Below are 17,888 nucleotides of genomic sequence, written 5' to 3'. Positions count from 1 at the left end.
TTAATAATTTCACACATAAGTCGCTCCTGAGTATAAGTCGCACCCCCAGCCAAACTATGAAAAAAAACTGCGACTTATAGTCCAAAAAATACAGTACTTGCTCTGTTAAATGTCTGAATTTCCAACTTTTAAATAACTGACCACTGTAGTGACCACTGTCCCCGAAGGGGTTAAAAACTATTATAATGCTAATATGTAATGCACTCAGTGATCCCTGCCAGCTATTTAGCAGTTCAAATGGATTAGATGTATTTTTTCGTTAATGCCACTAAAACATTATAATTCACTGTTATTCTTCCCCGTTAAAATGAATTGGACGTCTATTGCTGTCTAAGGTAGCCAACAAGTTAATTAGACCAATTCACTTATCCGTGAAAGTTCATTACCTGCTGATGCAATTTTTTGGTCCAACTCGAGCCACTTCGGCACTTTCTGCTGGTTGCAAGTTGTGCAGCCTTGATGTATTGATGATATTGTCTTTAGAGGAGAGGTGGACATCAATCTTGTGTTTTAATAGAGTCTCATACGTTCCCATGCCAGCACCACAAAATGAACCCATAATTACTGACCTTAATTGATGTGGTTTTACCACCTCAGACGATACTTCAAGCTCTCCTCCCCCTCACTGTATAGGCCTCATTGCTGCTCGCACTATATTTCTGGAGCTATTGATCTCTATTATGGTAAATCCAATGGGCACAATGGAACTCTATCAGCAAAATGCAGGTTAATTATCTCAGGGTCAACCACTGTGGAATCTTAAAACAAAGAGTGTACATTCTGTCTCATTGCGTGACACTTAATTGCAAATACAAATGATTATCTTAGTGTCTTTAGTTTGTTAATAAAAGTCTTAGCCTGGGCATTAAGTATCAAGTTTCCACCAATTTGCAACTGATAATCGTCTGAATGCTTTTAAAACTTTTTCCTTGACTGAAAGTTCTTTTGTTTTCATTCTTTCCTGTAAGATACAATTCATTTACTTTATCAAAACATCTGTAGATGTTTGTTGGTTTTTCCGGCACAGCCGGAATTGTTGCATTTATATTTAAGAAGGAAAAAAAAAGTCATCGCCAATCAATTACTAGATAACAAAGTAGAAACTTTCAGAATGTTTCATTTCTTTCTGTGAACAAAACTGTCAGACATTTGACTGGCTTGAGATAAATTGTTTTTATAAGTAGGTTGAGACACCTATTGATGGAGGAACCAGAGTTAATGGAATTGATTCTGGATATTGTGCTCGCTTTCTGCAGGGACCCCAGTGAATCGGATTCCTATCATGGCAAAGCAGGTGTTGGATCTCTACATGCTCTACAAGCTCGTCACCGAAAAAGGCGGCTTAGTGGAAGTCATCAATAAGAAAATATGGCGAGAGATCACCAAAGGCCTTAACCTTCCTACCTCCATTACCAGTGCAGCTTTTACTCTCCGAACACAGTGAGTATGAGCAGACATGACACTTCAGATTCTTGATAACCAGCACTCAAGTCAGGGAACAATTACTAGGCGACCCACAAATGCTCCAAGTGTTACCAAGATGAATGATACACATTGCGGAGTTGTTTCAAATGTCCCACTCAAAAGCCTAGCGTTCTGTTATACTTCTGGGTTTATATGTGAAAATTACCGATATTATGATTACAGTTAGTTTTAGATATTATTAGTTATTACAACACACAAATATACTGTAGACAGCACATATTTTAATTACAATAAGTAAGCTGGCTAACTATTATCTATAGCCAGTGTTGTCACAGGTTACTTGAAAATGTCATTTAATTACTGATTACTGATTACGTCTCAAAAGAGTAATTTTGTTTCTTTCCTGGTTAATTTATTATCAAAGTACCTAAGTTACTTTATAAGTAATTTATCAGTTACTTTTTAACAATTTTTCTCCCTTTGCCGCCTCAACATAAGAATGACAACAGAAAAATATCATCACATGTAATTGACTTTCCGATAATTGAATTTAAATGGGAAGATCAGAATTTTTCACATAAGGCTTGATCTTTGAGTTAGCGGAGGTTTAAAGGGTATTATAATACTGAGGCGCTGTGAGATATCAATAGAACCGTTATGTGGCAAGATAACAAATATTAACAAAGTTAACAAAAAAATAAATCACATTCATGAGCAATTATCGAAAATAGATCGAAAATTACGAACATTTCCGAAAGTATTCCGGAAACAGCCGAATGGGGCGGAGACGTCACAACAAGGAAACAAAAGGTCGAGGCAGGTGCCATCGTTGTTTATCGACGAGAGAGTTGCCTTCCTGTTTTATCAAAAAATCGCTAAAATGGTTCAAACCTGTTATGCTACGTGGTGTACAAATAGCCATTTGTCACAATGTAGTACCTATAAGTTCCCGAATGCGAGAAAAAGAGCTGGACTATGCAGACAATGAGTAAAGTTCGTCCGTGCTAGGAGGGCTAATTTTGCAGACCCAGCCTCCGGCACGGTTTTGTATGGTGCGCATTTGACACTTGAAAGCTATTCGAACTATGGACAAATGAAATCAGGTTTTGCTAAGAAATTGCTGCTGAAAGCAGATGCGGCGCAACCGCCTAAATGTCCCGAGATATCAAGAAAGAAGATGATGACTGGCTCTGATGAGACCACCCCACCACCCCAGGCTAACCAATGGAGCGGAGCAGCCAAGCTCGAAATGGCCAGAGTGAGTGCTCTTTTATAATAAAAAAATTATCACGCATTGGATTTAGGACTGGACACATGTATAAATTATAGCTCGTAAAATATATAGAACAAATCCTCTAATCCCATTCATATTTGTGTCTGTTGGCAGAGCGAAAACCTATGATAGCACAATAATTGATAATTATTTTGTACATTACTTTATTTTGCGGTCACGGTGTATCAGCTTCACAAAAAGAAATGCAAAACAAACCATTCCGTGTTTCCCACACGATCTGTTGCCGGTGTTTCATCAGTGTGATTGCTCCCCTCAATGATCCTTTCATTAGGCTGCGTTGGATTTCGTTTGGGCTCAAATTGATAACCCAAAACACCATAGAAAGATTCATAACTCTCCTTGTCACCATTACAAGAACGTTCGTTGCGTTGGATTCGTCGCTGCAACTAGAAACAAAATTGTCCGCCATCATCGTCGCCATTCAGTACTAAGCACTGAGTCGGTTGTTTCCTTGTTGTGACGTCATGCACACAATGTGCTAGATTTCCGAGATCTCGGGCGCCGGTCGTTTTAGCTTGACAATCGATCCAAATTTCTATCATTTTCTTGGTGTTGCGATGTGTGTAATTACACGAAGTTATGATGATATGAATCGCAAAAGGCATGCGTTTTTGGATAACTGATGGAATATTAGCATTTCCCCAGGTGTTGTAATACCCTTTAATAAGTCGATGGAGTTGATTTCAACCACCACTGACCTGCGCTATCTTAGCCACTCCGGAGCCGTGAAATTAACAAATAACTGACAAACTGCATGGAATTTGTTTAAATCAACTCCACCGACTTATTTAACTCGCTAGCTCGAAGATTAAGCCTCATGTCAAAAATTCTTAATTTCGGGTTAGGGTTAACAGCATATCAGTGCCAATATAAAATAATGCAAATTGACTGCACAATAATCCACAACACACAAATTAATTACACAATGCAGGAAACACAAAGGTCAGGGCGCGCGCACAACACGGAAGTACGCCGTACACAGACATGGCGGCAACTAAGCACTTTACACTCAATCGGACTTACAGCACATCCCAAAGATGCTAAACGAACATGTCAATTCATGGCATAAATGTGCAACACGAATATGAGGTAAAAAAAATGGTCGCCGACTTTGCGAGGACGAGCGTGAGCGACGACTACCTGCCGTTGCAACGGCAAGGCTACGAAACGGCCGCGCATGTACCGGTTTTAACTAGGGCTGTCAAAATTATCGCGTTAACGGGCGGTAATTAATTTTTTCAATTAATCACGTTAAAATATTTGACGCAATTAACGCACACGCCCCGCTCAAACAGATTTAAATGACAGCTCAGAGTCATGTACACTTGTTACTTGTGTTTTTTGGAGTTTTGTCGCCCTCTGCTGGCGCTTGGGTGCGACTGATTTTATGGGTTCAGCACCATGAGAATTGTGTAATTATTGACATCAACAATGGCAAGCTACTGATTTATTTTTTGATTGAAAATTTTACAAATTTTATTAAAACGAAAACATTAACATAGTATAAAATTTCTATAACTTGTACTAACATTTATCTTTTAAGAACTACAAGTCTTTCTATCCATGAATCGCTTTAACAGAATGTTAATCTTAATGCCATCTTGTTGATTTATTGTTATAATAAACAAATACAGTGCTTATGTACAGTATGTTGAATGTATATATCAGTCTTGTGTCTTATCTTTCCATTCCAACAATAATTTACAGAAAAATATGGCATATTTTATAGAGGGTTTGAATTGCGATTAATTACGATTAATTAATTTTTAAGCTGTGATTAACTCCATTAAAAATTTTAATCGTTTGACAGCCCTAGTTTTAACCTATCGCTGGAATCCTCCAGAATGAAGAAAAAATACCCACTTTCATTAATGGACGCATACAGATCAATATTCCCTCGCACATCTCAACAAGTGGCTGTACTCGGCTCGAATGTGCATCAGCGCTGGCACACGTCAGTCCCAAAACACAAGTGCAGGTGACTCGAGACCAAAACAGGAAGAGCGATGAGCGGTTTCCATGGAAACGAACTCGTAGCGAGAACCTTTCAAACATTTTCTAATCAAAATGCTCTTCGTACATGACTACAATATTCTTCATTCGACATACATTATGAGGCAATACAAAATAGTAACGCGCAGACACTAAGGAAACTAACTTTAATCAGATTACTGGTTTGTAAAAATGAACACGTGAGAGTAATCGTTACTGAGGAAAGTAATCAGATTGCAGTAACACGTACTGACAACACTGTCTGTAGCGTGAATTAAGGTTAATGTGTGCTGAAGTCTATCCCAGCTGACACGGGGCAAGCGTTGGAGTACACATCTAGACTGTTGCACTTTTTGTTTTAACAATCACAGGGCGAATATGGCTATGAAATGCAGTTGATTTGATGATCAATCAGACACAGCTCAAAGCACGATGCTGTCAATATCTTGCTTCATTGCAGCTCAGGTGTTCTTTGTCACTACCTCGGAATTTGTCATGTTTCTTTCTCACTTACTGTATACCGTAATTTCTGGACTATAAGGCGCACCTGACTATAAGCCGCCAGCCACCAAATTTGACATGAAAACGGCATTTGTTCATAGATAAGCCACACTGGACTAAAAGCCGCATTTGTCCTCATTGTATTATGGGATATTTACACCAAAAGATATTAACTGGTAACACTTCATTTGACAATGGCACCATAAGACCATGAGACCAAATGAACCACCATTAAGCTTTGAACCAGTTGGCTGCAAAGCCTTATTGTCACTGAAAGCTTCATTTGGCCATCACTGCTTGGGGTAGACAGTCAACCTCTGCTGCCACCTGCTCTCAACACTGTTGTCATCCAACATTCCTCCTAGCATGCGTGGCGGCGCTACAGATGTAAATAACAGTCATGTTCTGTGCTAATTATTTCTTCAGTTACTGTTCCAGTTGTTTCATTAATTGCTAGTTGTGGTATTTGGTAACATTTTCTTAGATACTGGTGCCATAATACTGTCATAAGACAGTCACAATTATTACATGACACTGTCATAAGCATTAATGAATGCTTATAATAGATGTCGGTTAGTGTCATCCAGCAAATTATCTCACTTTTGAATGGACGTAAAAGATCTGAGCTGGACATAAATGGATTTAGTGACATAATATGCCACATGACACATATTGACATCTGTTATAAGCATTCAGTAATGCCCATGATAGTGTCATGTCATAATTATGATGTTCTAATGACAGTCTTATGATGCCGCAGTTAAATAAAGTGTTACCTATTAACCCAAATAAATCAACAAATAAGCCACACTGGACTATAAAACGCAGGATTCAAAATGAGGGGAAAAAGTAGTGGTTTATGGTCCGAAAATTAGGGTATATTTTAACAATTAGATTCCTGCAATGCAGTGGAAGCCAGTCCTTCCCCTCATAAAAATATTTGTATCCTTTTTTCAATTTAAATTCAATGTAGTTGTTTTCTTTGAAAAGAAAACATTGATTATTATTATAGTCAGGGCTGTCAACAGACTTGCAGGGGCCCGGGGACAAGAGACCATTCTAGGGCCCACCACCCCACCCCTGCCACTGGCTTGTTACGACAACATACGCAGTACTTTTCACGCTTTGCAAGCAATGACAGTGTAAATTTTCAAATTATTTGAGATGGACAGTTAAATTTAACAGACCGTAATGTGATGTGACACAATATAAACAATTTCCATCTATTGTCCCATGCAGGCTACAATACAATACAACTGAGAGTGCTATGCCTGCCACGCTTAACTTAGCGAAACTTAACTTTGACATGATTGCTGCTCGTTTGTGCTGTTTCGGTGATGGATTCGTATTAGCGTTTGGTATGATACACAGTGGGTTGTAAACCCAGGATAAATCCAGCCACTGGACCCGAGTCTATTCAGCCTCGCACACTTGCTCCCCACAGACTAACATATGTCTCTGATCACCCATCACCTTCTCTCTCAATGCGAGCAACATGTCTTGTCATACCGCAGCTCAATAGGCTACAAGCAGCCGGTGACAGACTCGAATCGGGCTTTGGTCGCGGTGATCCCGAGTGTAAACGTTCAGTGTTAGCGGCTGTTGTTCACTTACCGACATCACCGTCCACAGCCAACTCTAGCCCTAATTCTCTGGCTTCTTGCCCATCTTTTAAAAATTTCATTTTTTTCTCATTCACCTCTATGATCTTCATCTCTTTTTCTTTTTTTTTTCTGCGCACACGATTTATGATGACTCGCCATGTTTAGAGTTTATAACAATGACAGATTTTAATTTCCCGCTCCAGGGCACGGACGTAGTTTAGCTTTGTGTGCGCTAGAGCTGGGTCAAACCATTCTCTGCTAAGACAGAGGGGGTGGGGGGGCGTTGTGCCAAAAAAGGAAAAAATATTTATTTTGAAAAACTTAATATGTTAATGTTTTAAGTATACATCGAGTAGAACATAATATTTAACCAGACAATGATTTACATAAAAAAAAAGAAATATGTGAATGTAAAGTCAAATAAATTAAGGGTCATTGAAAAATAATTGATCTTGGTCTGTTTTTTTGTCTCCAAAACACAACCTGGCATTGATTAGAGCTGAGTACATATTTAGTTCTCTTCGTGTGTCCCTTGTTCCTAGAAAAGAGCCAGGTGGCCTAAAGTGGCTTCCCCTAAGAATAAAGTGTGCACTGTGGATATTTATAAGCCATTGTCTGTATGAATATGAATGCCACTAAAATTAATGACTTTACTTTCATAAAAAGGAAGTAACAGGGCAGGATTGTAATGTTTCACTTGCCTCAGCAATTTGAGCTTCCGAACTTTGATCCACCTTGGCAGTGCAAAATGGCTTCTCACCAGCCAACATTCCTGAGATAGGCTGATGGTTGCTATTTTTCTAAATAAAAAATAAAATGTCTTCTGCAACTTAACTACGCTTACATTTTAAAGAAATATATATGGCGGAAAACAGAGACAAGACTGAAAAAGCAGTTTCTGCTCTTGCACTCCTCTTTAAAAGAAACTGCTGTATTTTGAGCCAAAAGAACTGTTGTGTTTGATAGAACAAGATGTCTATATGCTGCCATAGCAAATTCATGGCGCATTAAGCCCCCGAACTATTTATAATATGTCCGTTTTACCCTGAAAACCCCCGTTTACAGACGTCGCGCAACCACTTTTGTTTCAACCCAGCCATAAAAAGAAGCTAATTAATTATATTTATTATTCAAAATGTCAGTCGTTTTTAGCTTAGAATCATTAATTAATGTCTCATATTTCATTTTAAAAATAAAAACACTTTAAAAAATTATTCACTCACATATTTTAAACTTTTAAACAAATTATGTCACAAAAAAATGGCATCTGTAAAAAAGTCATGCATATCTACCTCATAACTACCGCTCAATTGTATTTTTTTTTTGTTACTGTCGCATATTCTCCGATATATTAGATGATAAACAATCGCTCCAAACAAAGAAAAATTGAAAAAAAAGTTTAAAAGGGTAAATATATAAAAAATGAAAATCTCGACCACTCGTTGATGTCTGTGATTTCTGCATCGCGACCCTTGTTATATTACCATGTTTCACCCATAAAATCCCCCAAAAATCAGGCTGTGGTCATTCACAGCAGTGTCTTGACACTCAGTGATACATGCTACATGGGAGTTTTTGGATCGAAACAAGGTAAGTACGCGATAGTATCTTGTTAAAGTCATGGCGTCTGTAATTCTGCTCTTGCGTGCTCTCACCTCCAGATAAGGGTTTTGCTGTTTAAATTTTATTTTATTTTTTAAATGCCCTCCTGTTCAAAAATTTTCTTCCCCCAGAAAATTGAGATTTTAAGCTTTCCAATGATGTATCACACATGCATATCGGACAATTTTGAAAGTTGGCCAAATTGGGGGTCTCAGAGCGGAACTTCAAGTCACCTGAGTGTTTTCTGCCATTTATATTACTAATTTTACTACGTCACAGTCTGGTGTTTGTTGAAACTTGTAAAATGAAAACATTAATAACTGAGAATATGTTCTTTTCTCACAGGTACATGAAGTACCTCTATCCATATGAATGTGAAAAGCGGGGACTGAGCTCTCCCAGTGAGCTTCAGGCCGCTATTGACAGTAATCGGCGGGAGGGCCGTCGGCAGAGCTACGGCTCTCCCATCTTCAACTATTCACCTGTGGGCACCCCAGCACTGCTGTCTTCACCAAGGATACAACTTGCCCACTTACAAATGCCCACCAATTCCCAGATACCTGTGTTTGAGAAAGGTAAGATAACTTCTATGTAGGGTTGTTCCGATCATGTTTTTTTGCTCCCGATCCGATCCCGATCGTTTTAGTTTGAGTATCTGCCGATCCCGATATTTCCCGATCCGATTGCTTTTTTTTGCTCCCGATTCAATTCAAATCATTCCCGATAATTTTTCCCGATCATATACATTTTGGCAATGCATTAAGAAAAAAATGAATAAAACTCGGATGAATATATACATTCAACATACGGTACATAAGTACTGTATTAGTTTATTATGACAATAAATCCTCAAGATGGCATTTACATTATTAAATTCTTTCTGTGAGAGGGATCCACGGATAGAAAGACTTGTGACTTTGTATATTGTGACTAAATATTTCCATCTAGTGTATTTGTTGAGCTTTCAGTAAATGATACTGTGGCCATGCCCAAATGCATGATGGGTGGATGTAACACGCCTTTAGCAACCATGACTGTGCGTAGTGCTACCAATTGATATATCTTCTCTGAGTTGGGAAATAACATAGGGTGTTAAGAAAAAGATCAATTGCTACCTTGCTTCCCCACATTGCTTCCCACGATATTTCTAATCGTAGGGAGAGGGATTGTAAGGCTTTAGCCAATTAAAAACAGGCTCCTAAGGCTGCCAAAATTCACTCTACTCATTTTACGTTGCCTTTTAGCTCTCTATATAGGTAAAACGGCGCCATTACAGCTTGTGCGCGACAATGTGTGAGTGGGTCATGCAGCGCATGCATTAATTGCATTAAATATTTAAACGTGATACATTTTTTAAAAAATTAATTACCGCCGTTATCGGGATAAATTTGATAACCCTATCTTAAGCCTAAACTAAAGACTCTGGATGAGTGTAACATATTATGTCTGTAACGTTAAATACAATTAGAAAACGATTTAATTAAATTATATATATATATATTAAAAAAAGGCATGTCTGATATTTTTTTGCCTATTCCGATACTTTGAAAATGACGTGATCGTACCTGATCGAACGGCATCGATCGTTCAGGACATCTCTACTTCTGAGGATATTAGTTCTACAACTTTAGACAACAAGTATCACCTCCAAAATTGTTTCCAAACTTAAATTCACAATGAGGCAGCGTAGAACCCATCCACCTCCCATCTATCCCTGCTGAAAAATATAACTGATGAGTGTCCTTGTCAATAGCAGTGAATGAGCTACAAATAAAACGCATTCCCTTTTCCAGAGGATTCCATGGTGGCCAGCTGTCTGTCCAGTCGAGTAGTCCTCCCTTTGTCTCCCAATCGCCATCACATTGCATCTGTGACGAGCCAGGCAGCAGTTGCGGCGACTCAAGCTGCAGCTGTAATACAGGCTGCTACTTTGGAGCAGCTCAGAGACAAGCTAGAAAGCAGCGAGCCCCAGGAGAAGAAGAAGATGATGGTAGCAGAGGAGCAACAGAGGGTCATGCAACAAGCACTGCAACATAATATGTTGGCCATGGCGACCCAGATACCGCTAAGCATCAAACTCAACAACAGAGGTGACAGTTCCTGGATTGTTTTAGACAAGTTCCAAAAGCAAAGATAAGTGATGGGAATTTTGACAAGTCCCTTCTCCATTTGTTAGTTTAAAAAAAACAAAAAAACTAATTAATTTATTTTTAGCATTGTCATCCTATATAGCAACAATCTCTTGTCTTTCACTCGCTCTGTGACCCATCTCTTCCCCTAACACCCCAATATATAGCAGCAAACCAAGAGAACCCAGTAAACATTAAATGCCATTATAAATGATTTTATTTAGTAAGGATAAAACAGAATCAAATCGACCTGGCCCTATCTTTGTTAAATGCTGGCTCTAGCTAATCACATTTTCTGGAAAGTTGAGTTAATTTTCTCTGACCACACCCAAGCCCATAGGCGGATCTACTATTCAGGCGAAGTAGGCGATCGCCTTAGGCCCCCAACCAGCTGCCCTTGCCCCAACGAGCAAGAGCTTGGGCCACCGGAGCCAGCAGCACCCCCAACTATTCGTCATATATAATTATGTCAGCATACCAAACAAACAAATAACAAAACAAAAAAGAAAGCCATTTGAATGCTGCATTTATATCATCTCTCCCCCACACACACGCACTACAATGGACTGTTCCACGGCGACGGACTGAGTATCAGTCGCTTAGCTTCATTTAGCACTGTTTAGCTTCGCTTAGCTCCGTTTAGCATTGCTTAGCTCCGCTTAGCTGTTCATTAGCTTCACTTAACACTCCTGCGTTTTTCACACCACTAGGCTCGCTGTTTTTACAGCTCACTTGCTACTTTGCACGTCGGCTATCGTTTATTTCTAATACATGAGCGAACGTGCTCTCCATGAGAGCCAAAGTGCAGTGAGGGAGAAGTTGAGAACAGGCCGCTAATGCCTCTGTTAACTTTCTTCTTCTTCTTCACACCGAACATAAAATACACAACAGCACACCCTGTGGCGAAACAATGCAGTACAGTTCTAATCAGTCATACAATAACACTCAACAGCTGGTTAACAGCATTTGCTAAGGAAAAAATTAGATATATTAGTGACAGACCAAGCAATGACAAAGAATGTTTTGTTATGGAGTGTAAAGCTTTCGGTTAGCGGATTAGCGAACGTACCTCCGGTGAACATTTCAAAATAAAAGCATGTCATGTTCGTCATATAAATAACGATTTCTGGAGTTAATGCCACATACTACAGAATTAATATTATAATATCTTGAGTATATACTACTGAATACAGATCCCACACTAAGAATAGCTTTCAAATGACACTCTTTATGACAAATATGATTGGCAATGAATAATTAATATAATTATAATACTACTATTATATATAGTAGTATACTATAATAATAATGCTAGAATTTTTTAAAGAGTTGTTTTGAATAATGTTGGAAAGGCAAAGTCAGTGTCCTGAATCTGTTTACTTTCCATTCTTTTGCACTAGTAAATGCTATCATCATTTAACCTCATTGTTTATTTGTGATTAATAATTGTTATTTACATCATTAGTTTTACTTTAATAATTTAAGGTTCCAAAAGGGTTTTGTGAATTAATATGCGTCAACAAAAATTTCATTGCTAAATTAGTAAAAAAAAAGAAAATTATTAGATTAGTCGACTAATCGTAAAACTAGTCGGCTGACTAATAAGGAGAAAATTTGTCATTTAGGGCAGCCCGAGTGTACCGGAACATATTTCCTCCACACCCTTCTCACCTTTTTAACCTCTGACCCTTGAAGAGGGCCCCTGGATACGTTCGCCTTAGGCCCCAAAATTGCCAAGTCCGCCACTGCCCAAGCCTGACTACCTCCAGAATGGTTCACTCAAGAAATTAGTTAAATAATATCTGTCTGGCAAAACAAACCCTAGAGCTGCAACAAAGTGCCACGATCCAAAAGAAAATCGAGAACAGACGAGAAAAAAGTAATATCTATCAGTCCGGAAAGGGTTCCAAAGTTATTTCTAAAGCATTAGGACTCAAACGAACTATGGTGACACTCACTTACCTTAAATGGGCAAAACGTGAAAGATAGGGGAAAATTCTCAGGAGTTGCTGGCCTAATAAAATGTAGCCCAAGAACACAGTGATCACTCATCAGGTGTAAATGTAACACATTTCTGAAAAATACCATTATAACAACAATCAAACATTTGGTAATGCGACGGTCTGGGGGTGCTTTGTGACTTCATGACCTGGACGACCTGCTGTGAGTGATGGAACCATGAATTCTGCTCTTTACCAGAAAATTCTAAAGGAGAATGTTTGGCTATTAGTTTGTAACCTCAAGCTGAAGCAAAACAACAATCCAAAAGACATCAGCGAGTCAACTTCACCAAGTTCCATACCAAAAGTCAGTCTAGTGTAATCTTAAGTCTTCAAAGACAATCTGAACAGCAACGTCTCGATGGATTCAATGCACTGAGAAAGAAATTACATGGATAAATGAAATAATTCACTAGTATGTTCATCAGGTATGACCTTCTGTACAGAGAAGAGGTGTAGCAGTTAGGATGTTGCAATCCAGAATGTAGAAAAACACAAACAGATCATTGTCGACATTAGAAAGAACCAGATTCTTGTCTGTTTGACACTGTGAGCAATGGGATATTTGAAATTAGTGCCTCTTCGCAACAGTCAATCAGCAGAGTCTGGTCTCCTCCAGCAGCCACTCAGTGGATAATAATGTTAGCCAATCAATTATGGTGAGGCATTATAAGCGCAAACACATACGCAACACACACGCACGAAGACAGGCCATGTCTACAATCAGCAGGTTTAAGACCGAGGATCCTGCCCTAATACGTCAGGAAAAAAATAATGACGTCTACACCAGCACGTTTCTAGAAAACAAAAGCTTCCACAGCCAACCGCATTCATTTATTTTTAAGTACATTCATAACAATGTGCAAAAAATTGTCCATAATACCCCCATCTTTCACATGTGTTCTTCGATATGAAGCACTGCAAGAGTTTGTAAATAAATGGAAGCAAAAAAAAAAGCACCTGTGTAATTTACTCCAAATATAAACATTGGTCTCATGTGTGATGTAGGGACAAAGTTTGTCGCAGTCAGTGATGTTTCTCAGGTAAATCTTTGGTTATCAGTGTCCACATGATGGTGCCACAAACACAAAATTCGCTCATCTTCACTTTGGACAGTTTTTAAGAATCCTCATTAGGGGTGTAACGGTACACAAAAATCTTGGTCCGGTACGTACCTCGGTTTTGAGGTCACGGTTCGGTTCATTTTCGGTACAGTAAGAAAACAAAATGCAAAATATAAATGTGCTAGTTGTTTACTACACACCTTTGTGATTTCAACAATAGGAACATTAGCTTATACAAAGCTAGAATTCTGCTCAAAAACTAGCAGGTATTTAAGGCAAGGCAAGGCAAGGCAAATTTATTTATATAGCACAATTCAACACAAGGCAATTCAAAGTGCTTTACATCACATGAAGACCATAAAAATCACATTTAAATCAACACAACGTAAAAACCAAGACAAAAGATCGCATTTAATCACAGAATAAAAATAAATAAATAAAAATAAAACAAAAATAAAAATAAAACAAAAACTACTACTACTAATAATAATTGAAATCAGCAATGGAGATAAACACAAGAGGAATAGAAAGCAGATAGATTGAAAAATATAGACAGTTATGGATATGCAGTGCTAAACAAAAGCGTTTTTAGCCCTGATTTAAAGGAGCTAACAGTTTGAGCATACTTCAGATGTTCGGGTAACTTGTTCCAGAGGTGAGGAGCATAATAACTAAATGATGCCTCACCCTGCTTGGTTCTTGTTCTTGGAACATGCAGAAGACCGGTTCCAGACGACCTTAGGGGTCTAGATGTCTCATAGGAATCTAACAAGTCTAGCATGTATTTTGGTCCAAGGCCATTAAGTGTTTTGTAGACGAGCAGTAGTATTTTATAGTCTATCCTTTGACTCACTGGAAGCCAGTGTAGCGATTTCAAAACCGGTGTAATGTGGTCCAGCTTCCTTGTATTTGTGAGGACTCTGGCTGCAGCATTCTGTACTAGCTGCAGCTTCCTGACTGATTTTTTATCAAGACCTGTAAATATACCGTTGCAGTAGTCCAATCTGCTGAAAATGAATGCATGCATAAGTTTTTCCATGTCTTGTTGAGTCAGAAGCCCCTTAATTCTGGTTATATTTTTTAGGTGGTAATAAGCGGATTTAGTGACGGACTTTAGATGGCTATCAAATTTTAGGTCTGAGTCAATAATTACGCCAAGGTTTCTGACTTGATTTGTAGCTGTAAGTAACATTGTGCTAAGTTGGCTGCTTATCTTTGACCTTTCCTTTTTTGGCCCAAAAATGATCACCTCTGTCTTCTCCACATTTAACTGGAGAAAATTCTGGCACATCCATTCATTGATTTGATGAATGCATTTACTCAGGGAGACTAAGGGACTATAATCATGTGGAGACACAGAAATGTACAGTTGTGTGTCATCTGCATAGGCGTGATAGGAGATGTTATACTGTTCCATTATCTGAGCTAACGGAAGCATATAGATGTTAAATAAGAGTGGTCCAAGAATTGACCCTTGAGGGACTCCACACGTGAATTTGGTTCGTTCTGACTGAAAGTTTCCGATTGACATAAAGAAATCCCTATCATGTAAATAGGATGTGAACCACTGAAGAATAGTGTCAGTAAGCCCTACCCACTGTTCCAATCTGCTGAGTAGTATGTTGTGATCAACCGTGTCAAATGCGGCGCTGAGATCCAATAGTAGCAGAACAGATGATTTGCCTGCATCGGTATTCTGACGAATATCATTTAGGACTTTGATAAGCACGGTCTCGGTGCTGTGTTGTGGCCGAAATCCAGACTGAAATGAGTTAAAAAGATTGTTTTGCATCATAAAAGTCTGGATCTGTTCAAACACAACCCTTTCGATAATTTTCCCCAGGAATGTCAGATTTGATATTGGCCTGTAATTACTAATGGTTGAGGCATCCAGATTAGGTTTTTTTAGGAGAGGTTTTATTACTGCAGTTTTTAAAGTCTGAGGAAACTCTCCTGTTTGGAGGGAAGTATTTATAATCTGAAGTATGTCTGGGGCTATACAATGAAAAACAGTTTTGAAAAAGTTTGAAGGAAGGATGTCAAGGCAGCATGTTGTGGGCTTTTATTTTGACACAATTTCTGTTAAAGTGGCATAGTCCAAGAGGCTAAACTGTCTAAGATTGACGTGGGGGACATTTTGGGAGGCATTTAGTGTAACATTTGTTAATCTGGAGTTGCACACAGTCTGTCTAATCTTTAGTACTTTGTGTGTAAAGAATGCTGCAAAATTATTACAGGACACCTCAGATGCCAATTCCTGAGGTATTTAAAGATAATCCAACAACAATTTGCCTTTCAGACCCCGCGTATTGGTCAGCTTTCTTTCTGAAAGAAAGAGAAAAAAGAGATCCGGTGCCAAATAGAAAAGCAATCCCAATGACAAAGATTTTAACATGTATTTTACAAGTGAAATGTCTCAATGAATCATTTTTTTTTCTTATGAACGGTTTTCAAAAGCTTTATTGGTGGATTTTATCAAGTTAAAGCGCCACACAGAAATTAATAAATTTAATTGTGTAAGCAGGATCTGTGTAGTATTCTTATTATTTAATTACAGGTGTTTTAGCTCATTTCAATTTATTTTATTTAAATGGGCTATTATATGTTTTATTATGTGTTTATATTTTACAAATGTGATGTAGTATTCATTTATATTGTATATATTATGTTGTATAACTTTAGTTCCTATGTGAATATTAGTTCCTACTTGTTTTGTTGTGGTAGGAGGGTTTTGTATTGAACACGGGGCCGTGTTGGTTATTATTATAGCAGAGAAGACAGCAGTAAATCAACAAAGACAAATCAACTTTGCCCCAATCTACCACTCAAAAGATCTGATGGACTCAAAAAGTGGGTTACGATTGCATATTAGTTTGAAAATTGACCGGATCCACCGTATTTTTACACGAGTGACTTCCGGTCTGCCCGATCCTAGCTAGTAGTATTGACGCAGGAGGGTCGCATCTCGCGTCAAATAATAAACTCTGCCTTTCTTTTCGCGTGCGTCGTGTTGAGCTGCTTCTGGGGCGCGTCTAACACGCGGCCGCACTGCGACTGGTGTGCATTGGCTGATTGACTTTAACGCCCGCGTTTCACTGCGTTCTCGCGGCGGCCACGTTGCCGCGCCGTTGACGTTTCTGGGTTATACTGTCCTACTGTGTTGGTCCTCTTTATAGTAGAGAAAATAGAGTAAATATAATCTACACAAAGAAACTGTAAGCCGATCGAATCACAGCCTCTAAAAGTAAGGGTTACATTATGTCAGAAACTCGTTCGGTACGCCTCCGTTCCGAACCGAGCTCCACGTACCGAAACGGTTCAATAAAAATACATGTACCGTTACACCCTTAATCCTCATTTAAATCTGTAGGTACGTGTGGATGATAGGCCTAACCATAGAAAAAGTTCTTCTTTTTGCCAAATACCCCGCTTCGTGTTGACACGTGTTTCACTCTAGTTGACAATCAAAAAACAGCAGGATCTGGAATATACCGTAATTTCTGGACTATTGGGTGCCCTTGATTACAAGCCTCACCCAGAACATTTTTAAAGGAAATACCATTTTGTACATACATAAGCCTCTCCTGTCTATAAGCTGCGTGTGCCCACATAGTAACATGAGATATTTACAGAGAAATAGAGTGTTATAAATTTTAATAACATACCTTAACTTTTCTTTCCAAACAGTGCCAGCAACATGGCAGTTACATAGCAGCAACACGGCAGTACGGCACTAACTGGGCTGGCTATTAGAAACATAAAAGTCTTTGTTAGCCGTCTTCATCTTCCTCCTATGCACTGAAACCACGGACCTCTTCAACCTCAGTGCCGGATATGAATAGGCTCAGATACACTTTGCCCGCACCTTCTCAGTCTCACTTTTGTTGTCACTTTCAATGTCTCTCATCATGAGGCAAATTCACTCCTTAGATTATGCCTTCCTCTTCGTCATGCAGAAGACCGGCTTTTCGAAACCCATTAGTGATGGTCAATTTTTTTCAACACTGTTCCACGCTGTCAGGATCCACTGGCAGACTTGTGCAAAAGTTGCTGTTCGCATGAGGCCAATTTTGGTAAACAATCTCTTGCCGCTGGTCATCCAAGCCTCTCATTCAACTCGGAGTGCCACATTAAATGCAGGATTCACACTAATGTCAAGTGGCTGCAAACACTTAGCTAGAATGGAGTTTGTCCTCTTGATGGCTGATTACGTGCAGCACATCTGTTTCCTTCTTGATCAGCCACTTCGGTTACTTTGAACGTAAAAGCTACGTCAT

General features: G+C 38.8%; 1 protein-coding gene across 1 annotated transcript in view; it reads left to right on the top strand.

Annotated features, from left to right (window-relative positions):
* The window catches only part of arid3c (AT rich interactive domain 3C (BRIGHT-like)), a 39,050-nt gene that overhangs the window by 14,363 nt on the left and 6,799 nt on the right, over positions 1–17,888 (top strand). The window contains exons 4-6 of the mRNA XM_057832210.1: positions 1,257–1,440; positions 8,764–8,993; positions 10,212–10,508. Of these exons, the coding sequence (XP_057688193.1) occupies positions 1,257–1,440; positions 8,764–8,993; positions 10,212–10,508 (711 nt within the window). The remainder of the gene's footprint in view (positions 1–1,256; positions 1,441–8,763; positions 8,994–10,211; positions 10,509–17,888) is intronic.

The sequence above is a fragment of the Corythoichthys intestinalis genome, chromosome 3 (genome assembly GCF_030265065.1).
Source record: "Corythoichthys intestinalis isolate RoL2023-P3 chromosome 3, ASM3026506v1, whole genome shotgun sequence".
Lineage (NCBI taxonomy): Eukaryota > Metazoa > Chordata > Actinopteri > Syngnathiformes > Syngnathidae > Corythoichthys > Corythoichthys intestinalis.
This window is presented reverse-complemented; position numbering and strand designations above follow the sequence as displayed.